At 35.1% G+C, this 17394-nt stretch overlaps 1 protein-coding gene across 3 annotated transcripts; it reads right to left on the minus strand.

Annotated features, from left to right (window-relative positions):
* Positions 1-244: 244 nt before the first annotated feature.
* On the minus strand, positions 245-13363 carry LOC110620048 (pumilio homolog 6, chloroplastic). Of its 3 annotated transcripts, none has more exons than XM_043950069.1 (10): positions 13154-13354; positions 11876-12501; positions 10293-11701; positions 10069-10210; positions 9857-9964; positions 6998-7210; positions 6774-6884; positions 2295-2489; positions 746-917; positions 245-667 (listed from the first exon to the last, which is right to left on the minus strand). In XM_043950069.1, exons 2-10 carry the CDS (start codon positions 12446-12448, stop codon positions 651-653), a joined length of 2940 nt encoding a protein of 979 aa, XP_043806004.1. In that variant the 5' UTR covers positions 12449-12501; positions 13154-13354; the 3' UTR covers positions 245-650. The 3 variants fall into 3 exon arrangements, with proteins under 3 accessions (XP_043806004.1, XP_021619301.1, XP_043806005.1); XM_021763609.2 differs by having other exon boundaries at positions 13193-13351; XM_043950070.1 differs by lacking the exon at positions 2295-2489 and having other exon boundaries at positions 13193-13363.
* Between the last annotated feature and the right edge of the window lie 4031 nt (positions 13364-17394).

Genomic DNA, 17394 nt, shown 5'->3' on the forward strand with positions numbered 1-17394 from the left:
TGAATTATTTTATTTTATCTCTAAAATTTGTTAAATGTGACAAGTAAATCACAAAAGCATATGCATTTTTTCAATTAAAATTATAAGCTAAATTTCCCTTATAATTTCAGCTCCAACCTGAAACGGAATGGAGTTATAAATTTTGGTTCCTATTACTAGCTATCGACAATTACCCGGGTAATTCTCTCTTCTTCCCCTTTTTTGTTTTTTTTTTCCTGGAAAGCAGTAGATTTTATACATAACATTTTTGTAACTTAATCACGCTTCATAGAAACAGCCATCAGCCAAACAAATCTTAAATTATTTTACATACACCCATCTTTTGCTTCCAAACAATTCCCTTTTGGATCTTCTGCAATCTATACTCCTAAATTACTCTGTCTTTTCTTTTCATTTTTTTGTTTTCTATAAAATGTAAAAAGCAAATCCTTACAAGGCACACGTATTTACCAATCTTACATCTTCCAACTCTGTTGTTATTAGTGGTTGAAGCTCCTACTGCTGAAGCAATCATATTTTTACACAATCATGTTGAAGAACACTGCACAGCTTCATTCCATCTTTCTTAACTCATTCCTTTCAAACGTCAGCCGAAATCTCGTTGCCACGTAACATGCCTCTGAAGATGATTCCCGCTGTCTTAATTATAATCATGATGCTTGATTCTCTGTGAAAGGGAGAAGGAACATTTAGAACGACAGGTCAGCAACTTCAATAACAGTCTGTTATCATATTAAGTACTTACCCTCTCCAAATTGCTGATCATACCGAGCAACAATGTGTTTCCCATAAGTATATTTCTTCAGAGCATGCACATGTGTTTTTATACGATTAAGCAACATTTCTCGCTGAATATCAGTACATGTATCAAGTATCTTTTGGACAACATAATTTCCAAACTGGTCCTTCATCATTATCTAGCACATAGAAACCAGAAAAATAATTAAAAAAGTAACATCTACCTCAAATATGAATAATACAATGTTAGAAACAAATTTGATTGGGTTACTGAGACAAATTATTGCACTTATATGAGATAAACACAAGCAGAATAAATAAACATCAAGGAGGGAGCGTCACACCCAGCCCAATCATCAAACAGGAGAAGAAAAGAGGGCAAGTGTCAGGAATCTAACAGGCACTAAATTAAATATAATATTTAAGAGTTAAGTAAATATACATGCATATGTATATATCAAATAGTAAATTAGCACTAGAAGTTAAAACCAAATTACATAATATTAAATATTCTTTTGATGATTAATTTGCATATTCCTTATAATAATAATAAAAGAAATAGTTGAAGTTTGGCCTAGAGAACAAGAAGTATATTTATTGCCAAACCAAGAAAAATAGCATGTGTCCTTATATGCACATTATTATTTATTTTTTTCATAAAATGGAAGTTGTCTTTTGAATTGAAAAAAAAAATAATGAAAGGGAAATATATGAAAACTTTGTGAGTGGGTACGACATCTTCCTTTGAAACCTAAAATTAAATGGTTCTTCCCAATTTGTGAAGATGTATCACACAGAATGAACCACAGCCGGGTAGACCAGTTCCCTGGGTTCCCAGTTTGTAGTCTCCTGCAGGTTTCAAAGCTTATGTACAATTTATTTTCAATCAAAGATGAAAAGTAAAAGTACAGAACTAGTTTTTCATAACAAAGTACCAAACTTCATCAGATACAAAACTTGAAAACAGGATTATCAATGTACTAGAAGATTCCTTTCTTATTGTAGCTGGGTATAGAGCATAAATGATAGTCTAGCCAGACTCAAATGCTTAACAGTAGAATTATTATTACAGCATCAAAAGTATCCCTGAGACAGCACAAAGCAACATTTAAGAGGAATGGAGGGTATCTGTATTTTGAACAGAATACCCAGGTAATAGACCCGGCCAAGGGTTGGTTTAGACTAGAATCATACCAGTTCAATCCAGAATCTAACCAGCCTTACACTGGACCAGAACTAGCTAATATGGTTTTGAGCCAAAACCGGTTTTTATTCTTTTCCTATTCAAAAAAACTTTCAACTGTTGGGACTTATCAAAACCAGAACCGAACAGAAACCTGCAGTCCAATTCCAGTCCACTGAATCTTGATCCTGAACCGTGGTTCTGACCAGAACCAGCTTTTTGGCCAGGTCTACCTGGTAATAATGATGTTGATGGTAAAATGCCACCAAATATATGCCATCTACTAGTGAATTTATAGATTATTCCCCAAAAAACACTACATTTATTCACAAAACCTTCATTAAGCCATGCAGAAAAGCTTTGTGGGACTCACCAATAAATTATCATTTCCCTCATGCTGCCCCAGAATTTCCTCAATTATTTGCTCCCGTTCAGTGTCACCACCATACTCCAAGCATTTCTCAATAACATTAGATGCAAATTTATGTTGGCTGAGCTGTACAACATGCCTTGACAACTTGCTAATAATTTTGCTTCTTTCTTGAGATTTCCCTCTCTCTAACACATGCTGGTAAAGATATATGTTTTAAAATTAGTACCAATAAATGAAACATTGAATAATGCTTATATATATATATGTATATATAGATACGGCAGTAAACTATATCGTAAATCAACTGGCCAGAAACTTATTCACCAAATTATACCTAAAACAAAGAATTTTTTACAATGCTAAAGCATATTTGAATCATCAACAAACCAAATCACAATGTAAATAGTATTGACTTGGCAATGGCACAAAGGCAGTCATGAACAGGTTGTAATGCAAAATCATGTACATTGTTGACACGGTTTAAATCTACATCCAACTCTATCTATATATGTTCAGTAACCTCACTGACCACTAAACTTATCTATTCCCATCGTTTTATAACCTTCTATAAGGAAAAAAATTTCAAAGCACACAAAAGTCATGTAAGATAATATAGAAACATTAGATATCACCTTCCAATGATAACAAATAATTAATTCTTACTAAGCAACATATTATCTTAATCTCATCAGTATAACAGTATAGCACAATATATTCTCACATGGCACATGCCCTTAGAAAGGAAAGAACTATGTATCCAGTTTAGTTCAATTAGTCAAATATAAAGAAATGCTATAATCCATGATTCAATTTCAATTAAATTCTGCATCCATTAGTTTATTTCCTAATATATAATTAACCTAATAACAATACTTACCCATTAACATATCCATTTAACTTTAGCACAACTTTCTTATAGCAATTCATTACTGTTTAGCCATCGAGAATCCAATATCAAAACTTTTATTAACATAATATTTTGACAAACAATACTATTTAGATTTGTATACATCAAGTAATGCAAACGAGCTTAAAAATTAAGCTCGAGCTTGGCTCGTTTAGAAATCGAGTCGAGCTCGGTCGAACTTTTATCGAGTCGAACCTCGAGTAGCTCACGAACGATTTGGTTCATTTACACCCATAGGCATATACTACTCACAATAGTACATACTAGGTAAGAAAATAAATTAATTCACTAATTATAGCCTAATCATATCCCAAGCATATCACATGATCATATCTCTAATTATCACTACAAATCTAGGCTATTTACAGAAAGAATCCCTCAAGCTGGAGCGTACATGTCATTTGCTCCAACCTTGTTACAAATATACTCGGTTTGTAAACCTCAAAGCGATTTTGTGAAAACATCAGCTAATTGATTATTTGAGTTGACAAAGCTAGTAAAAATGCATCCCAACTCAATCTTTTGCCTAATAAAATGGCAATCCACCTCTATATGCTTCGTCCTCTCATGAAAACTGAATTTGATGCAATATAGAGGCAGCTTGATTATCGCATATCAACTTCATTTGGCCAGTATCGTTATATTTCAATTCCTGAAGGAGTTGCTTCAACCAAATGAGTTCGCATGTTGCTAAAATCAATAGTAGAGTCATAGCATTCATAACCTTTTTAAAGTTATGAATAGCTGAGAAACACATTTAACCGATTTGGACCGAAGTTTGTCTTTGCCAAGAGTATGATCATAAACAAATCATATACATCTGAAAACACACAGAGAATTAGGTGGAATTTTGGCAAGATGAGGACTTTAATGCTGCAAAACATAAGAAGGCATTCGGTTAATCAAGTAACAGGCAGTAAAGACAGCTTCCCCCCAAAAATGCAATAGAACATTGTGATGTAGGAGTAAGGTGCGGGCTGTTTCAATCAAATGCCGATTTTTTCGCTCAGCAATCACATTTTGTTGTGGGGTATGAGAATAAGAAGTCTGGTGAGTAATAGCCTGAGTAGATAAGAAATGAGTGAATGAGGGAGACAAGTATTCTCTTGCATTGTCACTTCGTAATACCTTAATGTGAACACCAAATTGATTATGGATTTCACCTTAATATTTTTGAAAAATAGAGAACAACTCAGAATAATTCTTCATTAGAAAAAGCCAAGTACAATGAGAATAGTCATCAATAAAGGTAATAAAATATTGAAATCCCAGAGTTGTACTAACCCGACTTGGACCCCAAATATCTGAATGCACAATGTCAAACATAGAAGTGGCCCTATTATTAACCCGCTTAGGAAAAGAAGCTTTGAGTTTGCTTTCCAATTGACAAGACTCACATTCTAAAGAAGGCAAGGAAAAGAGACTAGGAGCCAGTTTTTGTAACTTGTTTAGACTTGGGTGTCCACAACAAGTGCGAATGAGTTCAGCGGAGGTGGTAGACACAAAAGCACTTGGAGGGTTAGATGTGGAAAAATAGAATAATCCGTGTGACTCATATCCTGCTCCGATCATCTTCCAATACTTCGGTCCTATACAACCACAGATTCAGCAGTAAAGATAACTGAACAGTGAAGACCTTTAGTCAATTTGCTAATAGAGTCGAGGATCCATGAACAAATAGGTAAAGACTTGGTTAGAAAAGCAAAAGAGTTACCAGAATGAGTAATGTTTGGAGAAGAATGTTGTTGAGTAGCTCGAAACTGTAGATATTCTCTGTACCGTGCTTCTAAACTGTGCTTCATTTAGAGTGACTGAATTCGGTTTGGAACATGAGTATACTCTATTTGATTGGGCCATATGAATTGTATTTAGGATTATCTACTTCTAAGACATGTTGAGAGAGAGTTTGAAGAAAGGAACCTGCTTCAGGACATGACCAACAGCCCCGAAGGTATTGTTCACAAAAGGGCGTGTGAAAACGGGCTAGCCAGGTGACCGGACCTACTGGGCTGGAGTCGCCGACATGAAACGGTCACCAGAGGACAGTACACGTGCCGGCGCATGTACCGGAGACAGACTGCTTTGAGCGGCGCATAGGACCAATTCTGGCAGCGGTGCTTCACCAAGAAGTCGATCAAAAGCCGGCAAAGAGAATGGGCTAAGTGGTGAGACCAACTGATTTCCAGAAAGTCTCCAAAGCAAAGTGGCAAATCTCCCACTCACAGGTGAACCAAGTTTCTTGGCTCTGATATCATGAAACCAATGAATGAAAAGAAGAAGAAGAAAGCAAAAGCTCTGAGAGAAAATACTTGATTATTCCCCTCAAGCCAATTGGGGTATATATACTACTTACAAGAGTAAGTACCAGATAAGAAAATAAATTAATTCCTAATTATAACCTAATCATATCCCAATCATATCACATAATCATATCCCTAATTATCCTTGCAAATCTAAGCTATTTATAGAAAGAATCTCAACAGAGGTGATCTGGATTAGTTCTAATACACTAAAATTTTCAAGCGGACACAATTAAAATGATCCTAAGAGATAACAGAAATCAAGCAAGAGAAAGATATTAAAATGGTCAGGACAATTTTCAATATGCAATATTATCGAAAACTTTTAAAAAACATTAAGAATATAGAAAATGCAAAAATAGGAGGAATCATTAGGAAGTAATTTGTACCTAACTTGATTTTGTATTTGATAAAGACAACTACAAATATTGAAACTAAATATGCTAAGAAAATAATAAAAAGAAAAATGGATGGCTAACCAAATAAAAGGAAAAAACATACAGCACACTTGAAGTTAATCAAAGTTGAGTTCTCAATGGAGCATATAAGAAGAGCCTTCAAAAGATCTTAAACAAAAAGAGGTTGACAAATTCATGTCAAAGAATACCAAAAACGATCTCACGAAGCTTAATTCTCCTTCCAGCCCACATGTTGAGCTGGACAAATTTCTACTTCATAATGTAATTATTATTTCAAAATTTCTCAACTTCACTTTTTTTCCCTTCCTTCAATTCTTCCATTCTTTTTCCTTCTATTATTTTTTTGCCCTGGGGAAGCAGGATTCCCCATGCGCCACCTTGTAAGTTCTCTTTTCAAGCTTAGGTAACATCATTAGTTCACTAAACAATGCATGTGTTAACTTTTTAATAAGTGAAAGACGAAAATGAAAGGGAGAAGATAGCAAAAAACCAGAAAAGGCTACATCTTTACTCAATTTCTATATTATCTTTACATAATACATAGTGCATAATTTTAATACAAACAACAAGATATAGATCCTTAAATTAAGAAAAACACATCCCTTGAATTAAGGAGACAACTAATCCTCTGTTAAAGAGTAATCTTCTCCATAATTTTATTTCATAAATTCCAACAGTATGAATTGAGAATCATGCCAGTGATATAAAAGATGAATTGAATTGTTAATGAAGTTTGCAAGAGATGAAACTGAGGAATAGTTCTTGTAAAATGCATTTATATAATACACAGCAGTATTTCAAAAGTTATAATTAGATAAAAATTTCCTAGTGACACAAAAAGAGAAAAACTAACCTGAGTCACATAATTGCCATATTGATCCTGAGCAAGTACACAGACAGACTCCAAGATCTCATCCACTATAAACTGACATTGCAGCTCATCTGTACAACGCTCCAGAACTCTCTAAAATAAATCGTGAACATCTAAAGTTTATTAGTGTTGTCACACAACCAAAGAAGATATGAGGAAAATGTGCAGAGACGAGCTGCCAACAAACTGCTTTAAGACTAACATACCTGTATGACACGGCAACCATACGGATGCATAGAAAGTGCTGCAACATGGCTACGAAATGCAGTAATTATGAAGCCAATTTTCTCTGTTGGAATGCTCTCAATACACTTCTGTATCACATGATTACCATTTTGATCACGTACACAACGCATGACATGTCCATCCAGTTCAAGAACAAGTCGTGCTTTTTGATCAAGCTCAATAACCTCCAGCGCCTAAAACCCACAGTAAAATCAATCAATCTCAAATATTTATATGAAATATAGTTCCAGAGAGGACAGATCCTATTTTTCAGTTCAGTAGAAATTGCTAATGTTTCAGTTCAGTAAGAAATTGCAAATGTTTCAGTTCAGGATGAAATCTGACAAACCAAAACAACAAATAACGTGTTTAAGCACTATTCTGGTTATCTGGTATGGTTTCCACTTTCCACAACATCTTTTAACTTCCTGATATTAGCAGAGATCATTTGCATCCAGCTGCAGCATCCTATAGTCCAGAATACGTATTAGTGACTTCACAGTTCCCATGGGCAAATTGCTTTTGCTCTTTTCACAAGTAATCCTTTTGTCTAATAAAAACAAGTAAATTTGTTTTGTTGTTTTTGCTAACCACTTTTCAACCACTTGGTAAATTTACAGACGTCCTCCTTAAGCTTAGGCAACATAGCTTGAAGATGAAACCTCTAAAGTGTTTCGGAGTATCCTAAGGAAAATTCCTCAAGATCTAAAAAGGAAGAGAATTAAGATGTATCACAATAAAACAAAGGCATACTGGGAATGCCATTTCCTACTAAAAGTGCAAAGAATGACTGGTCACATGGCTTTTTTAGCAATTTGGCCTGTTGACTTCCTAAAACCCTAAGTGAATGCAAATGAGAAGTTCAAATACCGGCAAAGGAACTAGTCTTATTTCAGGTCTTAAAGCAGCTATGGATGAATAACACACTTATTGCCTCCCCATCGTTGCTATCCCCTTCCTTTTTTTCACTCAAAATTCTTCCATTCCTTCTTTCCCCTATCTCTCATCTTCATCACCTGTTCTCCCCTTCACTTTTCAGTCCCATACTACTCTATTCCATTTACAAGTACAGAAAAGGTTATGTTGGGTCCAAGCAGAATCGCAATCGAAGTGTGGGGGGGCTGGTTTCAATCAAAATCATATCCCCCCTCCCCTCCGCCCCCCCCCAAAAAAAAGCATGGCATTGAACCATATCCACCAGTGTTGTTTTTTGGCACCAGGCAACTAAAGCAAGGTGAAATTGGAGAGGCAAGTGCCTTTCCTCGCCTAAGGCGAGGCCTCACCTCTTTAAAATAACAGGCAGACTGTTTTTTGGCTTTTTAAACATCAAATCCTAATTCATAGAGTCTATTTCAACATCAGAAGCTGGAGGACTAAATTTGGGGTATATTTCTCTCTCTCATTCCTCTTCTTCCCTCGCTCTTTTCTCCTCTTTTTCTTTTCTCGCTGCTGGTGCTGCAAATCCAGTAGGTTTCTTCTATTTTTTATTTTTTCATCTTCTTTTTTCCTGTCTCCTCTCCTACTTTTTCCTACTCTTCTAACTGCCAGTGCAACAAATCAGCAGGTTTTTTTCCAAATTTTCTTCTTTCATCACTGTCTCTTCTCTCCTCTTATTCCCTTCTTATCTTCTACTTTTCTCACTGCTGGTGCAGCAAATCCAGCAGAGCTTCTTCCCTCTTATTCTTTTCTTCTTTCATTCCCAAAATGGCACTATGGAAGCACATTTATATTTAACCACTATTTATGAATGTATAATTGTGTATTTGTATAACTCTCTGTGTGTGTGCACGCACGTCCATGCCATCTATGGCGCCACACTTCAGAACGGCCCTCACCTCGCCTTTCGCCTAAGAGCATAGGGTACCCTGTCGCCTCTTGCCTTAATAACACTAATACCCACATATGACATCTCATCTTCCAAGAGGTTTTGACTTGGACCTATTCATATCATAAGTATAAGCCATAGTTGCTTGCTGCCATATAATTTATGCCTTTCCCCTCTCCTTGTTAATAGCACTTTATACAATAGAAAATCCCAAAAGGAGTTAGCAGCCAGTGCTAATAAACAAATGCATCCCAATCTGAAAAGAAGAGAAAAATAATGGTTATAAAAGGAAAGAAAAATAACTTATGGAACCTTTTAGAGCCAGCAGTGCGGCTTGCATGGATTGCTAATCAGCTTTGCAAACTCATGCTCACAACCATCCAAAAGTGAAACCACAAAAGTTCCAGATACCATAGTCAACATAGAAACACTTCCTAAATGGTAATTGCAGAATGCAGATACGTAAACTCTGAAAACATTAAATTCCAAAATTATTGTGAACAATCATTTAAAACTACGGCCAGAAACTGAAATTTTCTGGACTTATGATGGAAAAAACCCTTTATCATATTCAGCTGGTTGAGATTACATCATATTCTATCATGACTTCTTAATTCTCCCCTCAACGTTCATAATTTATCCTAACCCCAGGAAAAGGTGGACATAATCCACAAAATCTAACAGTGCCAAATTTCAGATATACCCGTATACAATTCCAACCTGACCAGTATACTGACAAACTATTGGAAGAAACATAAATTTTCTTTTCTTTACAGCAAATAATTATAAGTACACAAAATGCTGAAAAATGATAACTGAAATATCTTTATAGCTCTAATAGAATCATTGCAAATTTTTGTTTAAAAAAATTAAGTAGAACATAGAAAAGGTCAAGTAGAGAAGGTATCAAGTCAAGTGGTCAGGGATGGACAGGGAAATTACAATCACTAAAGAATATTAGATACAAACACATGGTGGCATAAATGCAATAGATAACAAGCAGGATTGACAATACCTTTTGGATTACACGGCAACCATACATCTGCAGACTTAGAGGCAAAATCTGACCAGTAAGCTGATTGGCAAGGTCCTTCCTTTGCTCGGGGCTTCCATACTCAAAGAACTATAAGTGAATGAAAGAGAATAAAATTAACACAATTAGCATATCTAGAAGAAGACTGGATGAGTAAAAACCTTAAAGAAAAGAAATGCACAATTCAAACACACCTTCTGGATGACATAATTGCCAAAAACATCAGTCATCAATTTGGGAGCAAATGGAAGAACTTCTTTAAATACAGATGCTTTTTCTTCAGGACTACATGTCTCTAACTTCTGCTGAATAAATCGACTCCCATGTTGATCAGCACTGAAAGTTAAGAAGTCCCTGTCATTTGACTTTCCAACAGAAAGAAATAAAACAAAGGCAATAAAACATAATGCGAACTTGCCTAAATTCAACAATATTCCCAGCAATATCAGATAGCTCAAATCTGTGACCTTTGCCAGATTTCAACTCCTCAATAAAATTATATATTTTTGTGCAATTAGAATTTTCTAATCCCCTTTGACCTTGCCATCCAGAATACACAGCTGCATATCTACCCGTACCTGGGGGGAATCTCAGCCCATTTGTCCCTCCAGAACTCCCAGTTCCCCCCACAGGGGATCCTGGCAAAACTGGACTAGCAAGTGGGGATGATGGGTACTGCATCAACATACCCATGTTTGATGGGCTCCCAAAATAATGACTAATTATTGCCCCTCTACCTTGGTACAGATCATTCACACCACTGATCTGGTGATGCAATTTCTTATCTGACCCAACAGCAGCAAAAGATCCTTTCTTTGTTTCATAAGCACTATTTTGATTCCCAAGCACACCAATTCCAGAAGCTAGAGGATCAAATTGTCCAGAAACATTATATGCAGGTCCATAAGGCTGCTGATAATACTGCATATGTGCAGGATCAGTAAAAGGAGGTTGCATTGGGTATCCAAGCTGTCCATAAAATCTGTTCATATGTTGCAAATCAGTTCCATGTGCATAGCTCCCTCCAGTTGGAGCCCCAGGCATGCGGGCATTAAAGTTCGGACTATCTGGCCCATTGTAAACCATTGGAATAGCACCATGAGGAGGATAGCCAGGAAAAAATGGGGGAATAGCAGCTGAACTCAAAGCATATCCACCCACACCATATTGTGGAGAATATAATCCAGGAGGCTGCACATTAGAGTATATTGGGTTTGGAGAAGCCATATAAGCTGTGGCAGATGCATAAAGAGGAGGCGTAAACCCAGATGATTGCAGTACTGGCTGCACCTCTGCTGTGAACTTCGAAGGGCCATGTAGAAACTGATCCATGCTTATGTATGTGGAATTTAGTCCTTGAGAAATCAATTGAGACTTGCCACTATGAACTTGAAATGAGTTGCTCTGTTGCTGTTTTTGTACTTGATGTTGCTGTACATTGTCCTGGTACCTGTGTGGCCATTGCTGTTGAAATTTTTGGTCTTTGGAAACCGGAAGACTAGATATACTAAGATCCTTCATTTCAGATTCAATGATGATAACATCTTGAATCTTTAAATCCCCTTTAAGAAGTGGTTGCATGGGATTTGTGGCTCCTGTACACTTATGAGGTGATGAGCTAGAAACAGGAGCAGTTGAGGGATCAGCATTGAATGATAAGCTAATCCTATCTGTGCCTACAGTTGATGCCAACACATTTGATGTACTAAAAGGGGAATTATGCAAGGAACTGGAATCCACATCATGATCAGCTGCTTCATCTGTTGTTCCAGAACTGAAGGAGTGAGACTGATTATATACAGGTGATGGAGTCCGAGGGTAATCTTCCTGAAATATTATAAAAAATTTTTTGTTATGCAATTGGAAAATAGCACTTATATAAGCAACAGGTAATAAATTTTAATTCAACTGTGGAATTTCAAACCAAAATATATCCAGGCAAACTAACATTCTGTCAGAGTAATAAACAAAGTTGAACAAAATCACCAGCAAAATCCCCACCTGAATTAAATCAACCAAGCTTCTGGATTGGCCAACCAATGAAGAGGCATCCTCACCAGACCAAAACCCATTTACCTGTTCTACTAGATCATCAGATGGTTGATGGGATGAGCGATCATCTTCACACTCTTCCTTGTGTGTAGAAAGGGAAACTTGTGAGAAGTGCAAGGAATTGTTATCACTGTAATCTATTGAAGTCAAACCCCAATTACTTCCAAATCTACCAATATCAGATTGCATATACCGATTCTTCCTAGCAATGGGAGGTGTAGGAAGTCTGGGGTTTGGGTTGACACTGGAATCATAAAGAGCCAAATAAGATTGCTTCTCTGACTCAGAGTTTTGAACAGAATAACTTAAATTCCCCAAGTTAGAGCTCTGCTGGCAAATGAGGTTATTTACAGCAAGAAATGACCCTTCCATGCTTGGAGGCGCACTACCACTTCGATTGGGAACTTTGTCTCTCCCACTGCCACGGAACTTTTGACCATTCACAGCCAGGTTAGGAGTTGATGGTGCAAAACTTGCAGCCTCACTGTGAGATGGCATTCTAAGTGGGCTCTCAGTTGCCATATTACTACAATATTATTACCCCCAATATCCTAATCAGATTGGAACAGAATATCCTGCATAGTCCGTGAAACACACCAATTAACCATTATTCCTTGACCAAAATTACAAGAAAAAAGAAGGGGGACTGAGAAGGTGGAAGATGTGGGGGGGGGGGGGGGGGGGGGAGAGAAATACACTTAAAAGAAATAGTTACCAATGACAAAAAAATATCAACAGAATAAGATTCAATTCTACAGCATCAATAACTGTAACCCAATCCTATTAGGTGTCATATCGAATATTTACACAAAGAACCACTAACAGTGACTTACTAATTAAAATATGCTAATAGAGAACAGAATTGTTTGAGACAGGTAGCTACCAGTTCAATAAAAATTCAAGAAATGCATAAACTATATATATCTCCACATGTGTGCAAAAAAGCTGCAAGCTTTCTTTTTCTCTTCTAAGTAGTTTCCCAGCAACCAAACAGAAGAAACTAATTGACCAATACAGCATAAACACAAGCCTAAACAGAATTACACGTCATCCCAAGACATTCAAATAGACATAAATTTAGAACAACAAAAAATGAGAACAACCCAATTGAAGGGAACATAAATGCTTAACAAACAAAGAAATAACAACCCATGAAAACTATAACTCAGGTTCCACAGCAAGCGGGAAGCACAAAGATAGAGAACAAGTAAAGGCAAGCAACTTCACTTTTGAAAACCCTAAACGAGACAGTGAAGATTCTTTTACCTAGCAAGTGAGGAGGAAGATTCACTGTTGCGAACCCTAGATTCTTTCTAGAGAGAGGGAGACAAATAGAGAGAGAGAGAAGCTCTAAAATGATATGTTTGGCTCTAGTCAGGGGATTTTAAAAAGATTTGTTGGATTGAAATGGAAAAGTGCTATTGCCAGACAATGATTTTGCTATGTCAAACGAGTTTAACACAGAGATGGACAAAATTAGGCTGGAATAAAAAGGAAGACTCGCGTATCAGATCTTTCCTTTTTGAATTATGGATATTTCCAATCCGTGCACAGAGGGTCTATCGATAAAACGTGGAGAACCCCGTAGCAGATATCGGAAACGGATTGTTAAATGTTTTTTTATTTACAATATTTTAAAAAAATTAATCAATTATTATCAGCAAAAAGGGCGAATTTGTCAAAGCGATAATTACGAACTCCAATACAATGTCTGTTTTTTTTATTTTAAAATGGTGGAAAAAATCAATAAATCAATCTTTTAAGGAATTATCATTTGGGGATTTCCGGTTTCGATTTTAATTTCAATTTAGCGTTTATCTAAAAATTGAAATTAAATTAAAATATAATATGATTTTAATTTTAGCTATTGAATAAAAACATTTATATTATTTTTATATTTATATTTTAATTTTAAAATTTTAGATAATAAAATTAATTTTTTCATATTTATTTTAATTTTAATTATTTATTTTAATTAATTTTAATCAAAAAAATTTTTAGTTATTTCTCAAAAAATTTATTGCCATCTGCTTCTCTTTCTCTCTCCAGAGCACTTGCTTTCCCCTCAAAAAGCTCAAATCTTAATTGCAGAGGAGCCATTTCTAGGGTTTTCTGTTCGTCTCTATTGCTAGAAATTGGAGAAACTACCCTCTTAAATGGTGGTCTTAATTTTGATAATGCTATGCTTCCAATTGCAGAATCCTGACCTTAACTCGCAAAATCGCGCACCCAAGTATGACTTAAATATTTTTAAATTATGATTTGGTAAATATAAAGTTTTAATTATAATTTACAGGTAAATATAAAGCTATCCAGTATATAAAGGTAAAAACATAAATTTGTATGTACATATAAATACATATAAATAGTATTACAATACCGTATGCATACATGGTAATTATTGTTTGGTTTAAAAATTATTATTACTCAATAATATTTCAAGATACATAAGCATAGAATTAAATAATTCTAATGTTCGTTCTATTTCTCTACAATCGCAATATTCATTATGATTGGTAGTATGATAATTACTAATAAATCTTCCTTGTTGAATTATATTTCTTTTAAATGTTTCTACTTCTCTTTTATTTGTCAAATCAACTAGACTTAAATTTTCTAAAGCTGATTTAATAAACCTCATGGTTAATATTTAAAAAGAACCATAAATTAAATAATAAGAAGCTAAATTAACATAATAATCAGCTATAATTAAATAATATTCTGCTAGTGTAAAATTATTGTTAATTATCTGATTATAACCTTTTTGTAAATAATAATCTGCTAAAAAACAATTAATTAGTACTTGATTAAACATTTTGAATTTTAATGTATCAAATGAGCAACACAATTTCTGATATGGCAGATCAGCCGAAGCTGCAACCATAGAGCATACTTATCATGATATGCAAATTGATTATTGGTTAGGGTTCCTGCACTGTTAACCTGGAAGCCCAGAATTAACTCAGATTGAAGAACGGAGAGAGAAAGAAATAGGTGCCGTCAACACGGACTTATACAGTAACAGTTGGTATAATACTTGTGTATTAAAATTTGAATGCAAAATACAAAATTACAAACTTACTTTTGTACAAAATATTTTAAAAATAAACTGCTACCACTGTGTTGTAGTAAACATCAGTGTCCTTACAAATTGAGAATACAACTATCTTAGAATACATGAGAGAATTTGAGAGCAAATTCCTGTGATAGAAATTTTGGTGTGTCCAGTAATGCTTTGCAATCGTCCTTTTATAGACGAGTATGGACTTCAAAAATTCTTCATTTTATTTGAGCGGTCATCCACAGTAGTGTGAATGCTGAGTCATAGTGGGCCATGATGTCGGCCAGTTATGTCTGCCATTTGTCTTTGTCGATGAGCTGGTTTTGTATTGTTGTATGAGTGCTTTGATGAACTGGCATTGTCGGGTATCTTCTTTTTAACTTTGTCGGCCACTTGTTGGGCAAATGCTGTGTGACGTCATGGCTTGCGTTGCCTTCTTTGTCTTTATTGGTTTTGGTCAAATTGTAGGTCCGTGTGGGTCCTACATTTCTGCTTGTGTAAAGAAATCATCATTGTCGTTATCCAAGCTGATTGGTGATGGTGATGCTGCTGAACTTCTAACATCATTTAGTTCATTAATTAATTGGTCATATTCTTCTTCAGATGTACATGCAGCCATTTGAGACATGATCTGTTGTTTGCGAGCTAAGAAAGTTTCTTGTCTGGTAATAATAGAAATACTGGGTTTTTTGCAAAATTGTGGGTGGTCTTGAAAGAATTGTTCAATGGCTTTATTGTTACAGCCATGTAAATTGGTTTTAGTCCACCATTTTGTTTTGAATCTTCTGACTATAGTGGGAACTTGAAAAATACCTATAGCTTGGTCTTTTATTTGGTATTCAATCATGAGTATCCATGGAATATGAAAATGGTGACTATATATTAGCCAGGATGGGGCTATGGACACATTTTCGGGTAACTGCTGTTTTTCAAAGAATTGTTCTTTTGCTATAACGATTTGGTTTGGGACATTGGTTTCGCAAAAACCAAATTTGTTCCACCATTGGTAGAACCAATATGGTAAAGGATAAGAAAAATTGTCATCAAAAAAGAAAAAGAATGACACAGACAATTGTTCATTTTGCTTGAAAAAGGTTCTTTCCCAAGCAATCTGATAATCATAGTAATTATACTTTATATTTTGTTTTATTTGTCCAATGGTCATAATCATCTCTCTCATTTTGTGAGGTTCAAGACCCCAATCTGTTAAAGTCCATACTTTTAAAATTCTGACTTTACAATACCTTAATTTGTTGGGATTTTGTGGATCATAATTATTATGCATAACTATAGAACAAGTATTGCTGAGAATTGTTTCATAGAACTGTTGAGATTTTTGGAAATTGTCTGGTATGTAGTAATGATTTCTTGGGAAAATAGTACTACATAATTGATAAATATTTAAATTGGGATTTTGAGCCCAATATTCGGGTTCAATGGTCAGAATGTATTCGTTTATGGATTTATAACTGTATTCTGTTTGGGTTGGTTCTTGGGTTAAGAGTGGATTGGAAGATGATGGTTCAGTGGCAGGTGGGCCGGTAACTGCTTGTTTGAAAGTGGATGGTGATATAAGTGCTGGTTGTAATGGGCTGAATCTATTGGTAGAAGCAAAACTGGGTAACCTTGGTCTTGGAGAAGTTGGTATTACTAATGCACTAGATATCGGATTCATTGGTCTTTGTAGAATAGAAGAGATACTGGTATAAATTGGTCTAGGACTATGTTGTCCTGAAGGTAGTAAGTTTATATTGCATGGTTTAATTATTGGTGATCGTAAAGAAATTCTTTTTTCAACTTCCTTTCCTTTGTCAGTCATGCTGTCCCTGCAAAAATTCACGTGTTAGGAAATCAGCAATAGAATTGTCAGTTCCTTTTATATGAATAATATCAAAGTCAAAAATAGATAAAAAGGCTTGCCATCTTGCAAAAATATGTTTGGCTGCTAAGTTTTTTACATCTTTGGTAAGAACATCTTTAGCAGCTTTACAATCTACTTGAATTGTGAATTTCTGATTTAATAAATCGCTTTGAAATTTTGTTACACATAAAACAATTGATAAAATTTCCTTTTTAATTGTAGAATATTTTTATTGTGTGGGATTCCAAAATCCTGAATAATATCTAATAATATAATCTTTACCATTTATGTTTTGTTTAAGAATACCTCCGTATCCTTGATTGGATGCGTCTATTTCTACTATTTTAGGAAAATCAGGGTTACAAATATTTAAACATGGTAGCTTCTTGACATATCTTTTAATTTCTTGAATAATTTTTGTATGTTCTTCTGTCCATGGTTTAGGATTTGTTTTTAACCTATTATATAATGGTTTACAAAATATTCTTAAATGTGGGTAAAAATCAGAGATGTAATTTAATGATCCTAAAAATCTTTGTAGTTGGT

Source organism: Manihot esculenta, chromosome 14 (assembly GCF_001659605.2).
Source record: "Manihot esculenta cultivar AM560-2 chromosome 14, M.esculenta_v8, whole genome shotgun sequence".
Classification (NCBI taxonomy): domain Eukaryota; kingdom Viridiplantae; phylum Streptophyta; class Magnoliopsida; order Malpighiales; family Euphorbiaceae; genus Manihot; species Manihot esculenta.